Genomic DNA, 18,231 nt, shown 5'->3' with positions numbered 1-18,231 from the left:
AGGGCCTCGTCCCCTCCCTATCTCCATAACCTCCTTTGGCCCTATAACCATCCAAGATATCTGCGCTTCTCTAATTCTGGCCTCTTGTGTATCCCTGATTTTAATCGCTCCACCATTGGGGGCCTTGCCTTCAATTGCCAAGGTCCTAAGCACTGGAATACCGTCCCTAAACATCTCTGGCTCTCTGCCTCCCTTTCCTCCTTTAAGACACTCCTTAAGACTTACCTCTTTGACCAAGCTCCTGTAAGATGCCTTGGGATGTTTTATTACATCATTATTGTTGTTGTTGACATTAAACTTAGTATTTTATTTGACCTAAAGCTTTATTTGGCATTATCAATAATATTCAGAAAAGGTCTCATTTGCCTCATTCCTCAATCATATTTTGGTCTAGACGACCAAAATATGATCACATTTTCTTGGGATTACTAGATATCTTTCTCTTCTTCAGTTACTCCCACCCTGAATCTTCTATTTGCACCTTTTCTAGATGTTTCTCTCTTGGTTTTGCCACATTTCTCCCATGCCTCTGTTACCCTCCAGTATTTCCCTTCTGCTCCTTGCTTGGGAGCTGAAGCCAATGGCAGCATCCACCGTGCAGCTAAACTTTCAAAGGAATTAAAAGTCTGATGATGACCACGAAACCATTGTTGATTGTTGTAAAAACCCAGCTGGTTCACTAATGTCCTCTAGGGGCGGAAACCTGCCGTCCTTACCTGGTCTGGCCTACATGTGACTCCAGACCCACAGAGATGTGGTTGCCTCTTAAATGCCCTCTGAACAAGGGTATTTGGGGATGGACAATAAATGCTGGCCTAGCCAATGACGCCCACATCCCATGTACAAATAAAAAAAAGTAAAGGTTACAGGTATTTCAGGTCTAAGCCTTTTGACATTTATACATAATCTTCGCAAATCTTTCTGCTCTAATAAACTAAACTTTTAAAAACTGAAAGAGTCACTTGCTCAAACAACTTTTTACCTAACCATTCCTCATCTTTATCAGGTATTGTTTAAAAGCCATTTTTTAATTGCAACTTCATTTCTCCATTTTGTCATTTTCCCTTTGCACTTACCATAGAATGGTTACAACCCAAAGGAGGCCATTTGGCTTATATTTACATCTGCAAGAGCAACTCAGTTTGTCCCATGCTGTAAGATGTTGAGTAGTTCGGTAGGTCTCATGAAGAGGTTCTGAGTCTTGTAGAGTTTAACACTAAGTGTTTATTAGTTACTCGTAATTATATACATATATACAGTATAAGATCTAAGCTAGGAGCTGTCTCCATGCTTGCTTCTACACATCTCTGTCCAGTACAAGACTTCCCTCCAGACACATGTCTTGTGTTTCTTTACATCACACTGTGGGCGGTACTGTACCCAATCCCACATCAACCCTTTCTATGCTAGACTCTTATACTAAACCTATCCCAACATATTTACAATGCATTCCTGTTTATCCAACGTACTTACATTACTTCTACTACCCCTTCTTCCCCACTTCGTCTCTGTGTTTACAGGTTCAGGCCATCTGGAGGCTTTATAATTCTTACAGATTTTGTCTTTACAACAGGTGGAGGAGTAGAAGACTCTGTTGTGCTGGGTCAACCTTGCTGGATAGGTTGTTTTGAATGTGGTCATTCTGGTATTTGGTTGGTTGATCTTAATTCTCTTTTTTCGTTCTTTGGAGTTGAATGGTACCTTCTGCACTCCCCACCTGGATTTAATGATGGTCATTGGTTTATCCCATTCCTTAGAGGGAAAATGAATTGGCAGCTCGTCGATAGTGCTCATTCTGTTTATCTTCCTACATGTGGTTCAGCGTGATGCACATTGGGATGGAAGATGCCTCTTCCTATTGCGTGGGTGTGACTTATCAACGGGCTCACCACACAGCTTCCTGTGTGACAATGTTCTTGTTGGTTTGCCTCCTTGCTGAGGTGTGCTGCTTTTGATTGATGGCTGCTTCCTGCATCGTCTGGCTAACATTCATACTGGACGGAGGTTGCAATGTCTGTGTCGTGGTGTCTTGAGGTATCTTACCAACAGATGTTAGAGCCAGAGGTTGAGGCTCTTCTCGCTGCTAGTTCAGCTCTTGGCTGTCTTCCACTGAAGGCGTCATGGTAACCATCTGAGTGGTTGGCTGGCCTAACCAACAAGGAGCTTCTGGCACCCGCAAAGAAAATGAACAAACCAGCTCTGCAAAGAGTAAGACGATTCAGAGCTGAAGTCCCAGTCGAGAGCATCTTTTCTGTTGGGGCTCTCGAGAGCTTGCAGTTCTGTATAATTAATGACAGAGGCTGCTTTGACGTCTTCTGCTGTTTTAAGAAGGCTCTGGGCACCACAAGCATCTCTGCTCAGAAGAGAAAAAGACTGGTTACAGATGATGTACATGACGTCAAAGATTTGTTTGCCGCCATACCTTAATGGTTCCAGAATCATGCCTATAACCAGAAGTCAGATTCTTCTGGGCCCGTAGAGTGGTGTCTCCGTTGTTTGTAGCCAGAGATCTCTCACCCATGGTTCCTTGTCTGAGAGGACCATGACAGTGGCTTCGTGTCCAATTTAAAGTTTGCGAGGTGACCTTTAACCGAGATGTCCGCGTTCCAGAATGATAATCCCTGATCTTTGCCCTCACCTCAGAAGCATGGTTGTGTTTTCTCTTGGTGTAGTACCTCAACCTCATGAGTCATCTTGGGATTTCCTGTGCATCTGGTTGTGTTAGCTTTGCATTGGTCTCCGAAGTGTCCTATGAGGTTGCAATTAAAACACTGTGCTGAAACTACCGCACATTGATCATGTCTGTGGGGTCACTTGGTTCCACAGTGCTGGTGCGGTCGCCCACCCTCTGGTGGTCAGGTAGGGTATTGCTTCACTTGACCTGGCGTGTCTTTGCTCCTCTGCTGCTTTACTGGCTGGACATTGGGGATTGCTCTGTACCATAGCTTGCTTTCACTCCTTAAGATGAATCTGTGCTGTAAATGGATTTCGGATTGCCTGACAATTCAAATGTCCTTTTCCAGGGTCAAATCTTCCTTAGTTTGAAGCGTGTCTGAGAGTGCAGCATCTGCCATTCTGACAACAATTCTGTCCCTGATTAGCCCTGATTTTAGGCCACCACAGTCACAGCTTTCAGCCATTCTGTACAGCTGATTAATGAGCCAGGTTTTCCTGGCTGATGGACACATTTGTTATACTTTGTTCTTTCAAGGATCTTGTTACTGCTCAGATTAAAATATGTATCAAATTATTTTAAAACTTTGTCAAATTTTGCTGAGGATTCATTGATTCCTTGTCTAGCAATTATATTGTCAGCTATTGGACCTACTGAATAAAACAGTGTGTCAACCTGTTCAGCTTCTGTCTCCATGTCTAGGCCTTAAGCAATCATTTATCTAAGGAATCTCTTTCTCCAGCATCCTCAATTTTGTGACTGGTCTGGACCTTGGCTGAGTCCAAACTGGTCTGGTAAGGTAGATTTTTGATCCATGGTCATTTTAAAATTAAAAAATGCGTATAGCTTTAAATGCTGTTAGGATTCCAGGATAGTGCTGTCATTCTTCTCAAAGAGGTATCCCACGCTTGTCAGCTTTGGCAGGCTTCTGCAGTAATGGCTGTCGCAATATCTATGTTTTAAAATTTTCAGTAGCGACTCCCCGGATCAACCTTTCTTTGAGTCTTTCCCGCAGTATCTAAGTATTTACGGGTCTTGAAACTGTTGATTCCTGGCTTTTGCTGGGTTTTTTAAGTGCTGATTTTTTTTTTCAATTATATATCTTTCTCGATCGGAACAAGCTTAGTCACCACGTGTTCAGGTGCTGACTCAGGCCTTGGGCTATTCATGGTGCGTTTTAAAACGGTAATTCTGACTGCTGCTGATTAGAAAGCTTTTTAAAACTCATTCCGGCTAAGAACTTAATTTTCTTTTAGCCCACCCCGCTAGGTCTTCTGACTCTGCATTCTTTGGCTATTGAAGCTAGACTTCCCCGGGATTCAGTTGAATCTTCTGCTGCAGTGTGGAGTTTTACTTCTGCCTTCTGCTTCCAATCCTGCTTTGGCGTTTTTCTCTGGAGATCTCCTTCTGTGCCTCTGATTCTGGTGTTTTTCGTCAGGTCAGAATGCTGCTTGTTTCAATCTTCTAGCTTTCAAATTTCTTCTCTGGCTTCTGTGAGGTTCCAGGTTGTCCCGATAGCTGTCACCATGTTGCAAGATGTTGTGTGTAGCTCGGTAGGTCTCTAAAGGAAGTTCTGGGCCTTGTAGAGTTTAACACCAAGTGTTTCTTAACTATTTGTAATTATATACATATATGCAGTATAAGGTCTAAACTAGGAGCTGTCTCCATGCTTGCCTCTACACATACCTCTGTCCAGTACAAGACTTCCCTCTAGACTCAGGTCATTGTTCCTTTACATCACACTGTGGGCGGTATTGTACCCAGTCCCACGTTAACACTTTCTATGCCAGACTCTGATACTACATTCCACACCCCTGCCTTTTCACCGTAGCTCTGCAATTCTTTTCTCTTCAGACTATTATCCAATTCCCTTTTGAAAGCCACAATTAGAATCTGCCTCTACCAGGCTCTCAGGCAGAGCATTCCAGATCCTAACCACCATAAAAAGATTTTTCCTCTTGTCACCTTTGGTCGACACCTTGAATTCTTTCATTTTCACCCTCTATTTCTCCTTCTTCTCCCTGTCCTTATTATTCTTTAACACGTTTTTAAAATGTTATTTTACAGGTTTTCTCTCCTCTCTTATTTCTCTTCTTCTCCCTCGTTCTCTTTCTACGCACCTTAATACAGAATCAGTCGCATGAAGGAAGATTTCAGGCAATATTCCACTTGTTTGTAGTAGATGTGAGACATACACAATTAGTCATTTCTTAAGTAAACAAATGAAACCAAAGAGAGCAGTTTTCTGGAACATCAGTTGCATCCAACAGCAACAGTGTGGTGGCGTTGTGTTGGAGCTCCTGTGGATCCAAGATACCAACAGGAAGTGCTGCGGCTTCAGTCTTCCGCACTCTAATAGGCAGCCTTTTGGTTTTGATGGGCATGTATACTATTATCCTAAAGAACCCATCATTTACCACATTCCTGCCCACTAAAAAGTCCTTAAGCAGTTCCTCAAGGATTTCTGACAGCTGAGTAATCTCTCTACCACAGGCCCATGCTGGAACAGCCCAACGTATTCTGAGCAAAATAGGCTAGGTTTTGCTAGGTGATGACTTTATTGACATAAACGAACTGGGGTAGACCACCCACCAGAACTATATTGCCAAGGACTAGCCCAATTTCCTTTACTGCACCTTCACTGAGTATCCATGCCAGGTTACCAGTACTGTTAAAGCCTTCCTTTGGATTCTAACTCTTCTAACAGTGCAGCCATTTTGTGGCTGTAATGATGTGGCTGACTGCAGTGCCTGAAAAAACTGATGCTTATGAGGGAACACAAGCCACAAATTTAGATGTTTCAGGTGCATTGTTGCTGTCCAAAATCTGGCAAAGGAGAATCTGCAGCTTTTCGAGGAGAGCTACATTTTGTTTTTATTGGTTTCCTGGGATGTAAGCATCACTGGCAAGGCCAACGTTTGTTGCCCATCCCATGCCCTTGAACTGAGTGGCTTGCTAGGCATTTCAGAGGGCAGCTAAGGATCAACCACATTGCTGTGGTTGAATCACATGTAGGCCAGACCAGGTAAGGATGGCAGATTTTCTTCCCTGAAGGACGTTAGTGAACCAGATGGGTTTTTCTGGAAATCTGGCAGTTGTCAATTAATCATTGTTAATGAGACTTGCATTTTGTTCCAGAGTTATTAAATTAATTGAATTTAAATATACCCAACTGCCAAGGTGGGATTTTAACTCATTTCTCTGGAGCGTTAATCCAGATCTCTGGATTACAGGCTCAGTAACATTACCACCATGCTTACTGTCTCCCATGACAGCAAGTGAAATGAGTTGAGTTGTTGCCAAAGGTGAAGCATGAAACTTGCACTCAGTTTAGTTAGCTAAATGTTTCCCTTATGATTTGTGCCACTCTTGTTATTGAATAGGCCAAAAAAGGATGAGTGTCAACCCTCCATGGGACAAGAACTGCTGTTAGTCAACATCAGGAATGTGTGTTTACATTTCGTTTGAGTCTTTTAGACAAAGGAAGAGTTCCTCTATGGTTGGACTGGTGACATAAGATATTATTTAAAATGACTCATAGCAGCTTTGTGTGGTTGGGGGCCTGCAAAGTCATTAGTGTTTAGTCATTACTGGAAAATTTTAGAATTAAGCCTTACAAAATTTGTAACCACCAAATCTTACTCATGATCTGGAGAAGAATAATTCCGAAGAATATTTGTGAGGGAACATTTATTTGTATCTGGCTTTTCCACAGCATTGACTTCCAAGTTCATTGCAGAATCTCATGTAATGTGTACTCCACAAACTGGAGGCTTTCAAGAACAATGTAGAATTATCAGGTAGTACAGCACAGGAGGCCAATCCACCCATTGGGTCTCTGCTGGCTCCTCCAACGAGCAACCCAGTTGGTCCCACTCTCCTATTTTTTCCTCATACTCCAGCAATTATTTTCTCCTTTCTGCATATTCCTTTTTATTTCGGAGCCTCTCTGGCTTTTTATCCATTTGCATCTTTTACTTCCTGCTCCCATGGGCAATTTTTTCAGTGTTGGAAGGAGTCATTTAAAAATGGCGGGCAGGACCCACTTGTGGGATTTCTACCCCCCCGCCCCCCCCCCCCCCCCCCCCCCCCACCCCTCCCCACCCTCCCCCCACCCCACCCCGTTCCTGTGCCCCAGATTTTTGCTGGCGCAGGATAAGCATGTGGGTAGCGAGCCCACATCCTGCACTCCCAACCTGGCCAGTTCAATTATGGGGGTAGGCATCTCCTAATCCTCCTGTACTTTTCATCGAGTCAGGTCAGCTTCTCCATGACTTATGACTCCATGGATCTCAGAAGAGTCATGAACCATACTCAGGATTCAGGACCTTTTGAAATGTAACTTCAAAGATTCCTATCAGTGCCCCAATGCTCCCTCCACGCCAAATTGTACCCACCTCCCGGCACCCCCCCCCCCCCCACCACCCCACCCCAACCACCCACCCACCCCAATGGCCCTTCATATCCTCCTCATCATTAAACTCTACGGGCAGAATCATCCTAGAATTGCACAAAGTGGGATAGCGGGTGGGAAAAAGGACATTTTACCCACCGGCTGTAATGGCGGATTTTCACACAGCATTGTCTGCTTCCCACCTCATTAATTGTGCAGCCACAGGAACCACACTGTCTCGCTGGGTGGCAGCCTCTGAATCGCCCGCCATGCCGTTACCTCACTGTTCCCTCATTCTGGGTACCATATCCAAACTGCAGCCTCCCACACAGTTTTCAATGCCTACAGCCCAGGGCTGCTCCAGTGAAGACATGGCCCTGAAAGCCAAGAGGGTTTCAGTGACCCGTCACTGGAGTGCCTTTTGGAGGCTCAGCGTGATGTCCTCCACCCCCGCTCTGTCCACAGGAGGTCCAGCAATCTCACCACTCCAGCTTGGGAGGCGGTGACAGTGGTGGTCAGTGCCAATGCTGCACAGAAGTGGTTGGCATCAACTGCAAAAAGTGGATGAATGATCTCATCCATGCGCCAGGGTAAGGCAACCATCTCATCACTCTAAACTGACACACTCAAGGCCATCACATATTCACTGGCAGCTTACTCACTGCCAGCTCAAGGGACATCACCACTCACTCTCTCACACACACCCTCACATCTCCACCTGGCCTCATCTCCTCTGGAGTCTGCCTCCTCACCATCTTGAGGCCACTTGCTCAAATCAACATGCGCTCCCACACATACCCTGGGATACCCTCCCTTCCCAGTACAATTCTCACCCTGCAGCCTCTTCCCTTGCCTGACACCTCTTCTCCCCCTTCCCCAAGCAAGCCCTAGCCCTGCAACTGTTGAAAAGCCACCTCCATCTTATGGCTGGTATGGTAGGTAGAGACCTGCCCATGAGCCCCCTTAAAAGTGATGTGGTGCTGCCTGCGAAGCCTGGCGCTGATGACTGCGAGTGCTGCCTGAAGCAAAGTAGGCAAACAAACCTTGAAGTCCCAAGCAAAGTGCAGCTTGCCAGATGCATGTCGCTTATGTACAGTTGTGATACAGGTTGGCGTGATCCAGCATGGGACGATGATTCCAGCGGGCAGGGAATATAATTAAATGCAGATGTATTAAAATGACATTCCCAGCGTCTGGCAGCAGGAAAGGCAGCCTAGCATTGACGGGCAGAGCGGACGATCGCAAACTGCTTTCATGACGTTGTGAAACCGAGTTTTGGCCTTCCTGACATTTGGTCCACTCATGCCCACCATGATACCCGATGCCAACGAGGATGGAAAGTTCTGGCCTGCATAAGCCTGACCTTTCCCAATGCTTTCAACGTTGCACTGGCAGCACTGGATAAACCATCAACTAAGCAGCACTGAGATCTCTCTGTTTACTACAGTTAGACACCATGCACTGTTCTCTTTCGTTTGCCCATGGTCATCATCCAGCTGTGTTTTGCATCTTATTTTTTTTTCTCAAGCCCTTTTAACTGACCAAAATCAAAAGGAGCTGGAATTAAACAGTCAGCTGCTCTGTGGGTTTCATTGTGGGGGTTGATGTTCATCAAGCTGCATGTCTCAAGACGCGCTCTTCCCTTGCTCACTCATTTCATCCCCTGGCTCTTTCTCTGATTTACTCTGGGATGATTCAGTCGAGCCTGACTAGACTTTCCGCCACAAGCTACTCAGCTGACCTTGTACCAGTCTTGAGGATTTGGATAAAAACAAAAAACTGCGGATGCTGGAAATCCAAAACAAAAACAGAATTACCTGGAAAAACTCAGCAGGTCTGGCAGCATCGGCGGAGAAGAAAAGAGTTGATGTTTCGAGTCCTCATGACCCTTCAACAGAACTGAGTGAATCTTAGGAAAGAGGTGAAATATAAGCTGGTTTAAGGTGGGGGTGGGGGAGAGAAGTTGGGGGGGGTGGTGTGGTTGTAGGGACAAGCAAGCAGTGATAGGAGCAGATAATCAAAAGATGTCACAGACAAAAGAACACAGAGGTGTTGAAGGTGGTGATATTATCTAAATGAATGTGCTAACTAAGAATGGATGGCAGGGCACTCAAGGTATAGCTGTAGTGGGGGTGGAGTGGAAAAGCTAGCAGGGCATAAAAGATTTAAAAATAATGGAAATAGGTGGGAAAAGAAAAATCTATATAAATTATTGGAACAAACAAAAGGAAGGGGGAAGAAACAGAAAGGGGGTGGGGATGGAGGAGGGAGTTCAAGACCTAAAATTGTTGAATTCAATATTCAGTCTGGAAGGCTGTAAAGTGCCTAGTCAGAAGATGAGGTGCTGTTCCTCCAGTTTGCGTTGGGCTTCACTGGAACAATGCAGCAAGCCAAGGACAGACATGTGGGCAAGAGAGCAGGGTGGAGTGTTAAAACGGCAAGCGACAGGGAGGTTTGGGTCATTCTTGCGGACAGACTGCAGATGTTCTGCAAAGCGGTCGCCCAGTTTACGTTTGGCAAGCAACAGGGAGGTTTGGGTCTTTCGTGCAGACAGACCGCAGGTGTTCTGCAAAGCTTTGCAGAACACCTGCAGTCTGTCCGCAAGAATGACCCAAACCTCCCTGTCGCTTGCCATTTTAACACTCCACCCTGCTCTCTTGCCCACATGTCCGTCCTTGGCTTGCTGCATTGTTCCAGTGAAGCCCAACGCAAACTGGAGGAACAGCACCTCATCTTCCGACTAGGCACTTTACAGCCTTCCAGACTGAATATTGAATTCAACAACTTTAGGTCTTGGGCTTCCTCCTCCATCCCCGCCCCCTTTCTGTTTCTTCCCCCTTCCTTTTGTTTTTTCCAATAATTTATATAGATTTTTCTTTTCCCACCTATTTCCATTATTTTTAAATCTTTTATGCCCTGCTAGTCTTTCCACTTCACCCCCACTAGAGCTGTACCTTGAGTGCCCTGCCATCCATTCTTAATTAGCACATTCGTTTAGATAATATCACCAACTTCAACACCTCTGTGTTCTTTTGTCTGTGACATATTTTGATTATCTGCTCCTATCACTGCTTGCTTGTCCCTACAACCACACCAACCCCCCCACCGCACCCCCCCCCCCCCACCTTAAATCAGCTTATATTTCACCCCTTTCCTAAGATTCACTCAGTTCTGTTGAAGGGTCATGAGGACTCGAAACGCCAACTCTTTTCTTCTCCGCCAATGCTGCCAGACCTGCTGAGTTTTTCCAGGTAATTCGGTTTTGTTGAGGATTTGGATGTTGTTTGGAAGCTGCTGCCATTGACATGGATACTGCAGCTTGGAAACTCCGGGCACAATTTTTGCCCCTATATAGGGGCATGCATGGTGGCAGGCGAGCGGGTAATTTTGCAGTGCCGCCTGGCATGACCATCCCACCCCTGGGCAAATTTCCTGGAGGTGGGATCATGGACAGAAGGGCTAGCCCCCACCCCTATTAAGGTATGTCAATAGCCAATTAAGGTCAGTTATCAGAGGCTGACTGTAATTGTCCTGTTGGCCTGCAGGGCCCACCCATGGTGTTGGGGTTTGGGTCGGCTGCCCAGAGGCAACCTCTGGTTGCTCACCAAGGACCAGAGCTCCCTGCACGCTCTGAAGCCCTCTCCATCCTCTTGGCTTGGGCTGCGGGCATTGTTCACCCTGTGGTGGGGCTGCCCCTCCACAATAGTGGCCCAGCAGCTTTGGCCATTTTTTAACTGAAAAGTTTTAAAAGCGCTGAGAGGACACCTGAAGGTGGGAACTAATAATTGGCCAATTTAGGGGACTCCACTGCTGGGGTGACTGCTCCCAACTAAGAGTTACAACCCGTACTGGACCCTGACCTTAGGGGTCCCGACACAAAACTCCAAATCCTGCTTTCTATGTATCAATAAAAGTCATATATTTACACACCGAATCTCACACCGCAGATATGTGCCGTGATACAACAATGAACAAACAATTAAAACTGCATCCTTAGTGATTATTATCAATAACACTGCAGCTCAGAACAGGAGATTATAGACATTCTTCTACCTGAGTACTCTGCCCGCAGGCAGGTCTGTTCCCCCATTCTGCCGTGACCTCCGTCACAAGCAGGGCAAGGAGGCAGGTCCCAGATGCATCCCAGCCGGTCCAGGGATTGAACTCCATGCTGCTGACACCGCACCAGCCGTCCAGCCGACCGTCCACTTATTGATTCTTTTAAAAAATTACGCAGCTGGAATTCATATTCAAATTTCACATTCAAACTTAGTTTGTGGGTCGAAGTTATCTGATTGCGATTTTCAACGTTCTGCAGTATGATTAGATCACTTTGTTGGACTGGCTGTGATTCATGAATCCTTGGCTCTGTATTCCACTGTGTAACTGGATTCTGATTGCAGGTCTACCTTCAGCTTTTTCACACTTGGTAAATCGGGCATTTTCATACTTCCCCTTCGCACTTCATATATTTAAAGCAATTATTTAAAAGTCTAAATATTAAAATTGTACCTATTTTTGAAGTTATGTACTCCCTCGCCTTCAGACGCAGAGGTTATTTTCTATTTATTCTTTCATGGGACGTAGGCTAGGCCTGCATTTATTGCCTGTCCCTAATTTCCCTTGAGAAGGTGGTGGTGAGCTGCAGTCCATGTGGTGTAGGCACACCCACAGAGCTGTTTGGAAGGGAGTTCCCGGATTTTGACCCAGCGACAGTGAAGGAATGGAGATATAGTTCCAAGTCAGGATGGTGAGTGACTTGGAGGGGAACTTCCAGGGGGTGTTGTTCCCATCTATCTGCTGCCCCTGTCCTTCTAGATGGTGGAGGTCAAGAGTTTGGAAAGTTAATTATTGCATCATCATGACAATTTTTATAGCCATATTTTACAGAATTATACCTCTGCCCTAAAAACTGTAGTGCAGAAATTAAGGGCTAAATTTTAATTTAGGAACAGGCTGATTTGGGTTCGGGGAGTGTGGTGGGGATGGGGTTTTAAAGACTCAGAAATCTGTTTCCCGACCCAAACCCACCCAGTTGCAACTGTAACTGAGGATGGAAGGTGGGTGAGCGGCCAACCTAATTCAAAGAGGCAGGTTGGAACTTTAAATATGATAACATATGCTCCAGCCTCATTGTCATTCAGCTTTTGGAGTGTATCAGCCGTTGGCCAGCTTTCCCAAGCCTTGGGGAGCCTGATGGTTTCTTCAAGATGGTGAGGGTCTTTATACTTATCCTGTGGATCCAAGTGCATGCCTGACAGCCTTAGTGATCGACATGGGCTTCCCCACCAGCCTCCAATCACACCCCACCCCCGCAGGCCACGATTCCCTCTCCACCCCCACCACCCTCCAAGACACCCGACTGATCCCTCACTCCAATGCTTCCCATCGCCCCCTTACCACAAGGCCCTGATTGCCCCGCCCAACCCCCCCACCACACCCACCAGGCCTCTGATCACCCCCACACATAATGGGATCCCCTTCTGGCTGAACCCCATCCCTGTCCCCAATTGACTAACCCCACCCCCACCTCCCGCACCTCCGCCACCAAATCCCAGCATGGACTTATGTGCTGCTGTGGCTTTATCTCATTTTTTGCAGGGTGATCGGCATCTCCAACCCTGGCTTTGGATTTGATAACGTTACTCAAAATCATGAAGGGGTCTGGACAGAGTAAATAGGGAGAAACTGTTCCCATTGGCGGAAGGGTCAACTGCCAGTTGAAGGTGATTGGCAAAAGAAGCAGCAGCGGCACAAGGAGACAATTTTTCACACAGCGAGTGGTTAGGATCTGGAATGTTCTGCCTGAGAGTGTGGTGGAGGCGGATTCTAATTGTGGCTTTCAAAAGAGGAATTGGATAATTACTTGAAAATAAATAATTTGCAGGGCCACAGGGACAAGGCAGGGGACTGGCATTTGTGGAATCGCCCTTGGAGAGAGCCCGTAGAGACGTGATGGGCAGAATCTTGTGCCCTCCACCTGGCACATTTGGGGACGGGGGGTCATTTCATCGGGGGGGGGGGGTGAGTGGTGGGTGGGGTCCCTGCCACCTTCCCACCACCACCCCATTAAGTAAGTGGCGGAAATGCCTGTGGAGAGCCTTCCCACCCTGCTGCCAATCGAGGCTCTTAAATGGGCAGTTAATGCCCAGTGAACAGACTCATCCCTCTGCTGCTGGTATCTGTCCAGTGGCAGGTGGGGGCCTCATCAAGCAGGGGGCCCAATAAGCAAACCCTGGCATGTTTGCTTGCGGGCTCCCAGGAAAGGGTGCCCCAATCAAAGGCGCTCAGTGGCTGATCACGGAACCCGGCATCAGGAAGGGTGGACCCGCTGAGAGCCAACCCCTGCCCTTGCTGCCGAACCCCCTACTCCCCAACCATTGACCTTCAACCCTCTCTTCCATCACTCACCTGTGCCTGGGTCCCACCACTGTCCGAGGCTGGTTGGTGTGGTACCGGCAGCAACCACTGCTTCCCTGGTGGCGCTGCTGAGTACAGAAGAGCTGCCGGCCTCTGATTGGCCAACAGCTCTTGTCGGCTGGGACTCCGCCCCTGGGGCCCTTGATCCCAGGGGAAGGCCAGCCGCTGGTCTGTCAAGTGCCTGAGTGGCACAAGATGTGGCGGGCCTTCTCAAAAACACGCGGCGCAGGCCTCTCGCTAGCTAGCCAGTGGCAGAGATTTCCACCACCTCCGCAAGATTCCACCCGATAGGTCGAATAGTCTCCTTCCTGTGCTGTAACCGTTCTATTGTTCGATGTAAGGGGTCTGGAAACATGATTTGTGTTGGGGTTGCCCACAATGCATCATGGCATGCACCACCTGACTCCTGTGATCTGCGTACGCATGGGTTTATGTTCCTCTGCACTGCGGCTGAGTAAAGGATCGCCTGCTCTGCAAATTCTTATGCCAACAGTTGGGTTTGTCCAAGTGCTGTGGGCTAGATCCAAAGGCAATGGCATTCTTTGGGTCAGAATTGCACAGCACATGCCAGACCAAAGTTGAAGTGCTGCAACTTCATCTCAAATCAAAATGTGCAAACGGCCAAGAAGCAGGCAATCTGTTACTACACAATAAACCATACATTATTGAGGACAGGGCTGTGTGGAGCCAATGCTTTTCCTTACCATCAACAGACTGCTGGTTTCTAAATACTTTCTTTCAAGGCAATTGCAGGGGTTTGTTAATCATCTGAAGGAGGAAGGGGAAAGGGTTCCATACTCGCAACATAAAATAGCTTTTGGACCACTTCTCTCCCCGTAGCCCCAGTCCCGCTACATACACACTCTTCATCTCAAAGAGAATAGGAACAGTTTGAAGCTAAGAATTTGTACTAGGACTTGGTGAGTGTCATCCAGTAACGTAACAATAAAGTTCAAGGAAGTTATGGTGAACTCTAGTGAGGCATCAGCTGAAGGATTGTGCACCACATTTTAGGAAGGATCTGAAGGCGTTAGAGAGGGTGCAGAAAAGATTTTACTAGAATGGTTCCAGGGATGAGGGACTTCAGTAACGTGGATAGTCTGGAGAAGTTGGGGCTGTTCTCCTTAGAAAAGAGAAGGTTGAGAGGAGATTTGATTGAGGTGTTCAAAATCATGAAGGGTCTGGAAAGAGTAGGTAGGCAGAAACTATTCCCATTGGTGGAAGAAACGAAATCAGAGGACACTGATTTAAATTGATTGGTGAAAGACAGCGATGACATGAGAAGAACATTTTTTTCACAGTAAGTGGCTATGAAATGCACTGGCTGAGAGTGTGGTGGAGGCAAATTCAAAGGGATTGGATAAGCACCTGAAGGGAAAAAAGTTCCAGGACTATGAGGAAAGGCAGTAGTGAACTTGCTCTTACAGAGAGCCAGCACAGATCCGACGGGCCAAATAGACTCCTTCTGCGTGGTAACCGTTGTGTGTTTCCTAAAACATCTTGGCCCTAGTTTTGGTCTTTGGTGTGCCTCAGCTGGACCCTGTGGGCAGAACAATCGCGCTTAATGGTTGGGCCTCATTTTGATTCAGCTGATGAGCTGTCTAAGTGTTATTGGGTAGTTTACCATTTTGGTGGGTGCAGGAAATTTAATCAGGCCCAATGAATTAAAGGATGCTTTCATCTCATTATGGGGGAGGTGGCTTTTCAGTAGCAGGAGTATTGCATAGAAGAAAGATTAATCTTCTCTGGAAAAACTTACACAAATATAGTTCCTTTCATAAACTCAGGGCATCCCAAAGCACTTTCTAACCAATGAAGCACTTTTCAAATATTGGCAATGTTGTAATGTTGAGGAAATGACAGCATGCTGGTTATGTTATTGGATGAGTAATCCTGAGAACCAAGCTAATGATTCAGAGGCAAGAGTTTAAATCCCACCTGGGCAGCTGGGGAGATTTAATTCAGTTAATTACAGTTATCTGGAATAAAAAGTTAGTATTAGTAATGCTGGATTGTTGTTAAACGCCTGTCTGGTTCACTAATGTCCTTTAAGCAATGAAATCTGCTTTTCTTACCCAGTCTAGCCTATATGTAACTCCAGACTCTCAGCAACGTGGTTGAATCTTAAGTGTCGTCTGAAAATGGCCCGGCAAGCCACTCCATTAAGGGAAATTAGGGATGGACAATAAATGAAGGCCTTGCCAGCGACAACCTCATCCTGCGAATGAATTTTTTAAAAAAAAATCAGAAATGCAGTGACCATTTTGCACATGGCAAACCTTAGTGGTGTTGTTTGGGAAATAAATACTTGGCCCAGGACTCTGGAGGTAACTCGCTTGGTGTCCTTCGAAATAGTGCCATGGGGTCTTTATGTTCATCTGAGAAGGCAGACAGGGCCTTGATTTAATAATATCATCCAAAAGAGAGCACCTCTGACAGTGCAGCGCCACCTCAATACTGCACTGGCAGGAGCTGAACCCGCGACCTTCTGACGCAGCTGCGGGAGTGCTAATCTCTGAACCGCAGCTGGCAGATGTATAGGATTAGCAGAAAGCGACTTTTAAAGAAAGCTGCTTGCCAAACAGAAGATTCTGCCCAATGTTACAATTCGTGGTGAGAGCAAAGGTTTACTAAATTACCATGGTGGAGCGCTGGGCAGACCATGTGCGACTCTGTTTGCAGCATTGGAGAGAATGCAGAGAAAAACAGCAAAAATGAACTTTAGTGTAAAGGCGGCGAGGTACGAGTTAAAATCATACTTCACCAGCCTAACAAGAAGGCAATTAATAGAAGATCTTGTTAAAGAAACATGAAATATTAAATGTTACAGATAAGCTGAATCCAGAACATTACTTTGCGGTGCGTCAGGCCAATAAGATATCGATTTAGCCAATGGCGAATTGAAAAAACATCGGAATAAATTATTTCCTCAAAAGATGATAAATGTTTGGTGTAATGTCTCTGGTGAGCCTTGGGGCTTAGTTTTTTAAAAGTTGAAAATACAGGTGAATATTAGATTGGGCGAGTTGGAGTTTTAGAGAGATCAGCTCACTGACCTGAAACACCTGAACCTTTCCTTAACTTTTTCTTAAGCTCGCACAAACTTTGAAATCTATGTAATAGATTTTGACGTTGATTCTCTGGTATTGTAAAATGTTGGGTTCTAAGGTTGTGCAATGCCTCTCATCTTGTTTACTGGATGGGTCCTAGAGAGGCTGATCTCTGATTCAGAATCCCCCCCTCCTCCCCTGGACCTCCAGCCTCAAATCTGATCTACTCATTTTTAATCTTCATTCTTTCACAGGATGTGGGTGAACATTTGTTGCCCATCCCTTATTATCAGGGACTGAGTGGCTTGTGAGGCTAGCTTTATATTCCAGATTTTAATTAATTGAATTGAAATTCCACCAGCTGGGATTTGAATCCATGTCCCCCAGAGTAGCCTCTGGATTACTAATCCAGTGACATTACCACTACACCACTGTCCCCCCCATCTGCCCTTTGTGATGAACCCTGTTAACTTTTACTTCACATTGGAGGGCTAGAGATTGGAATGGGCAAAATGAAGTCCATTGTGGCATGAAGGTCACACCTACAAGTATTTGATACTTACAATATAACACAGTGTGGACTGCAGCAAAGGGTGAAGGCAGAGAAACACCCCCTTTGGTTATCCACTGTAGCTGCCAAGCTCCCTCGACGTCTCAGATCCTCCTTGTCTCTGGAATTATGCATAAAGCAGCTGGGGGAATGGGGACAGCAGCGTGCACCCTCCACCACAATCAAACTCTTTAGCATAGGTTTATCTGTGCAGTGTCACTTACACAAAATCGCTCACAGATTGGACATACTCATCTACCATTCTTGTAAGATGCAAGAAAAATTGATTAGAATATCGGTTTTATAACTTCAAAGACTCTTGACTGTCAGTGATCCATAGTGTATTATGTGCAAATATGAAGGGCCACTTACTCATGAACTATCCGTCATCTTTTATTTTATCTTTTACATTCCATTTAGGGTTTCCCAGGAGATATCGGTCCTCCAGGGCAAAATGGTCCAGAAGGTCCAAAGGTGAGTACAATGAAATTACTTTCCAGTCAGGCAGGCAATCAGTGAACTGAAGTCAGTGATCCTGACTTCATTACTGGCTGAAAGATTTGAATTTTCAAAATTTCCATTTCAAAGCCCACAAGCTGGTCAGAACCATAAGTGCTGCACCTCACTTACCACTCCACGATGACCTATTCAACCCACCTACTGTCTGCCTTCCATCTCGGTGCTCCATATGGAGCACCCTTCCTAAGCAAGATCTACCAGTGGACGTCCTTTGGAACAAGGAATAGAAAACAGGGGAAGTCACCAACAAAGTCCCTTGTGACAAACCCCACCTGTCGAATGGCAGGCTTTGAACTGCTATGATGATGGTGGTCCTTGCTAAATACTTCAGGACAGGCCATGGCCCCTGTGTAGCCACCCTCCAGTGCTGGGCCCTCAGTACAAACCCCTCATGCACTTGTGGAGAGATGCAAACAATGCTGCGCATTACCAAGGAGCGTCCCCCCTACAGACTAAGTGGCGGACCAATCATCTTAAACTCAGCAAATGAGGAAGCTATCGCTCAGCTTCGGGGATTTGCATTTGCTAAATAAATAAATTACCGGGCTGCCTTTCCAAAAGATTGACTGACTAATAATGTTTGTGTTTTTGTTGCTATTGCTCCAAACTGGATTAAAAAGGGGTG

The 18,231-nt window shown here is 46.0% G+C and overlaps 1 protein-coding gene across 2 annotated transcripts in view; it reads left to right on the top strand.

Moving 5' to 3' along the window:
* col27a1b (collagen, type XXVII, alpha 1b) overlaps positions 1–18,231 on the top strand; it is a 598,999-nt gene that overhangs the window by 315,563 nt on the left and 265,205 nt on the right. For both annotated transcript variants that reach the window (XM_041193458.1, XM_041193459.1), the window contains exon 20: positions 17,508–17,561. In XM_041193458.1, coding sequence (XP_041049392.1) covers positions 17,508–17,561 — 54 coding nt within the window. The remainder of the gene's footprint in view (positions 1–17,507; positions 17,562–18,231) is intronic.

Source organism: Carcharodon carcharias, chromosome 8 (assembly GCF_017639515.1).
Source record: "Carcharodon carcharias isolate sCarCar2 chromosome 8, sCarCar2.pri, whole genome shotgun sequence".
Lineage (NCBI taxonomy): Eukaryota > Metazoa > Chordata > Chondrichthyes > Lamniformes > Lamnidae > Carcharodon > Carcharodon carcharias.
This window is presented reverse-complemented; position numbering and strand designations above follow the sequence as displayed.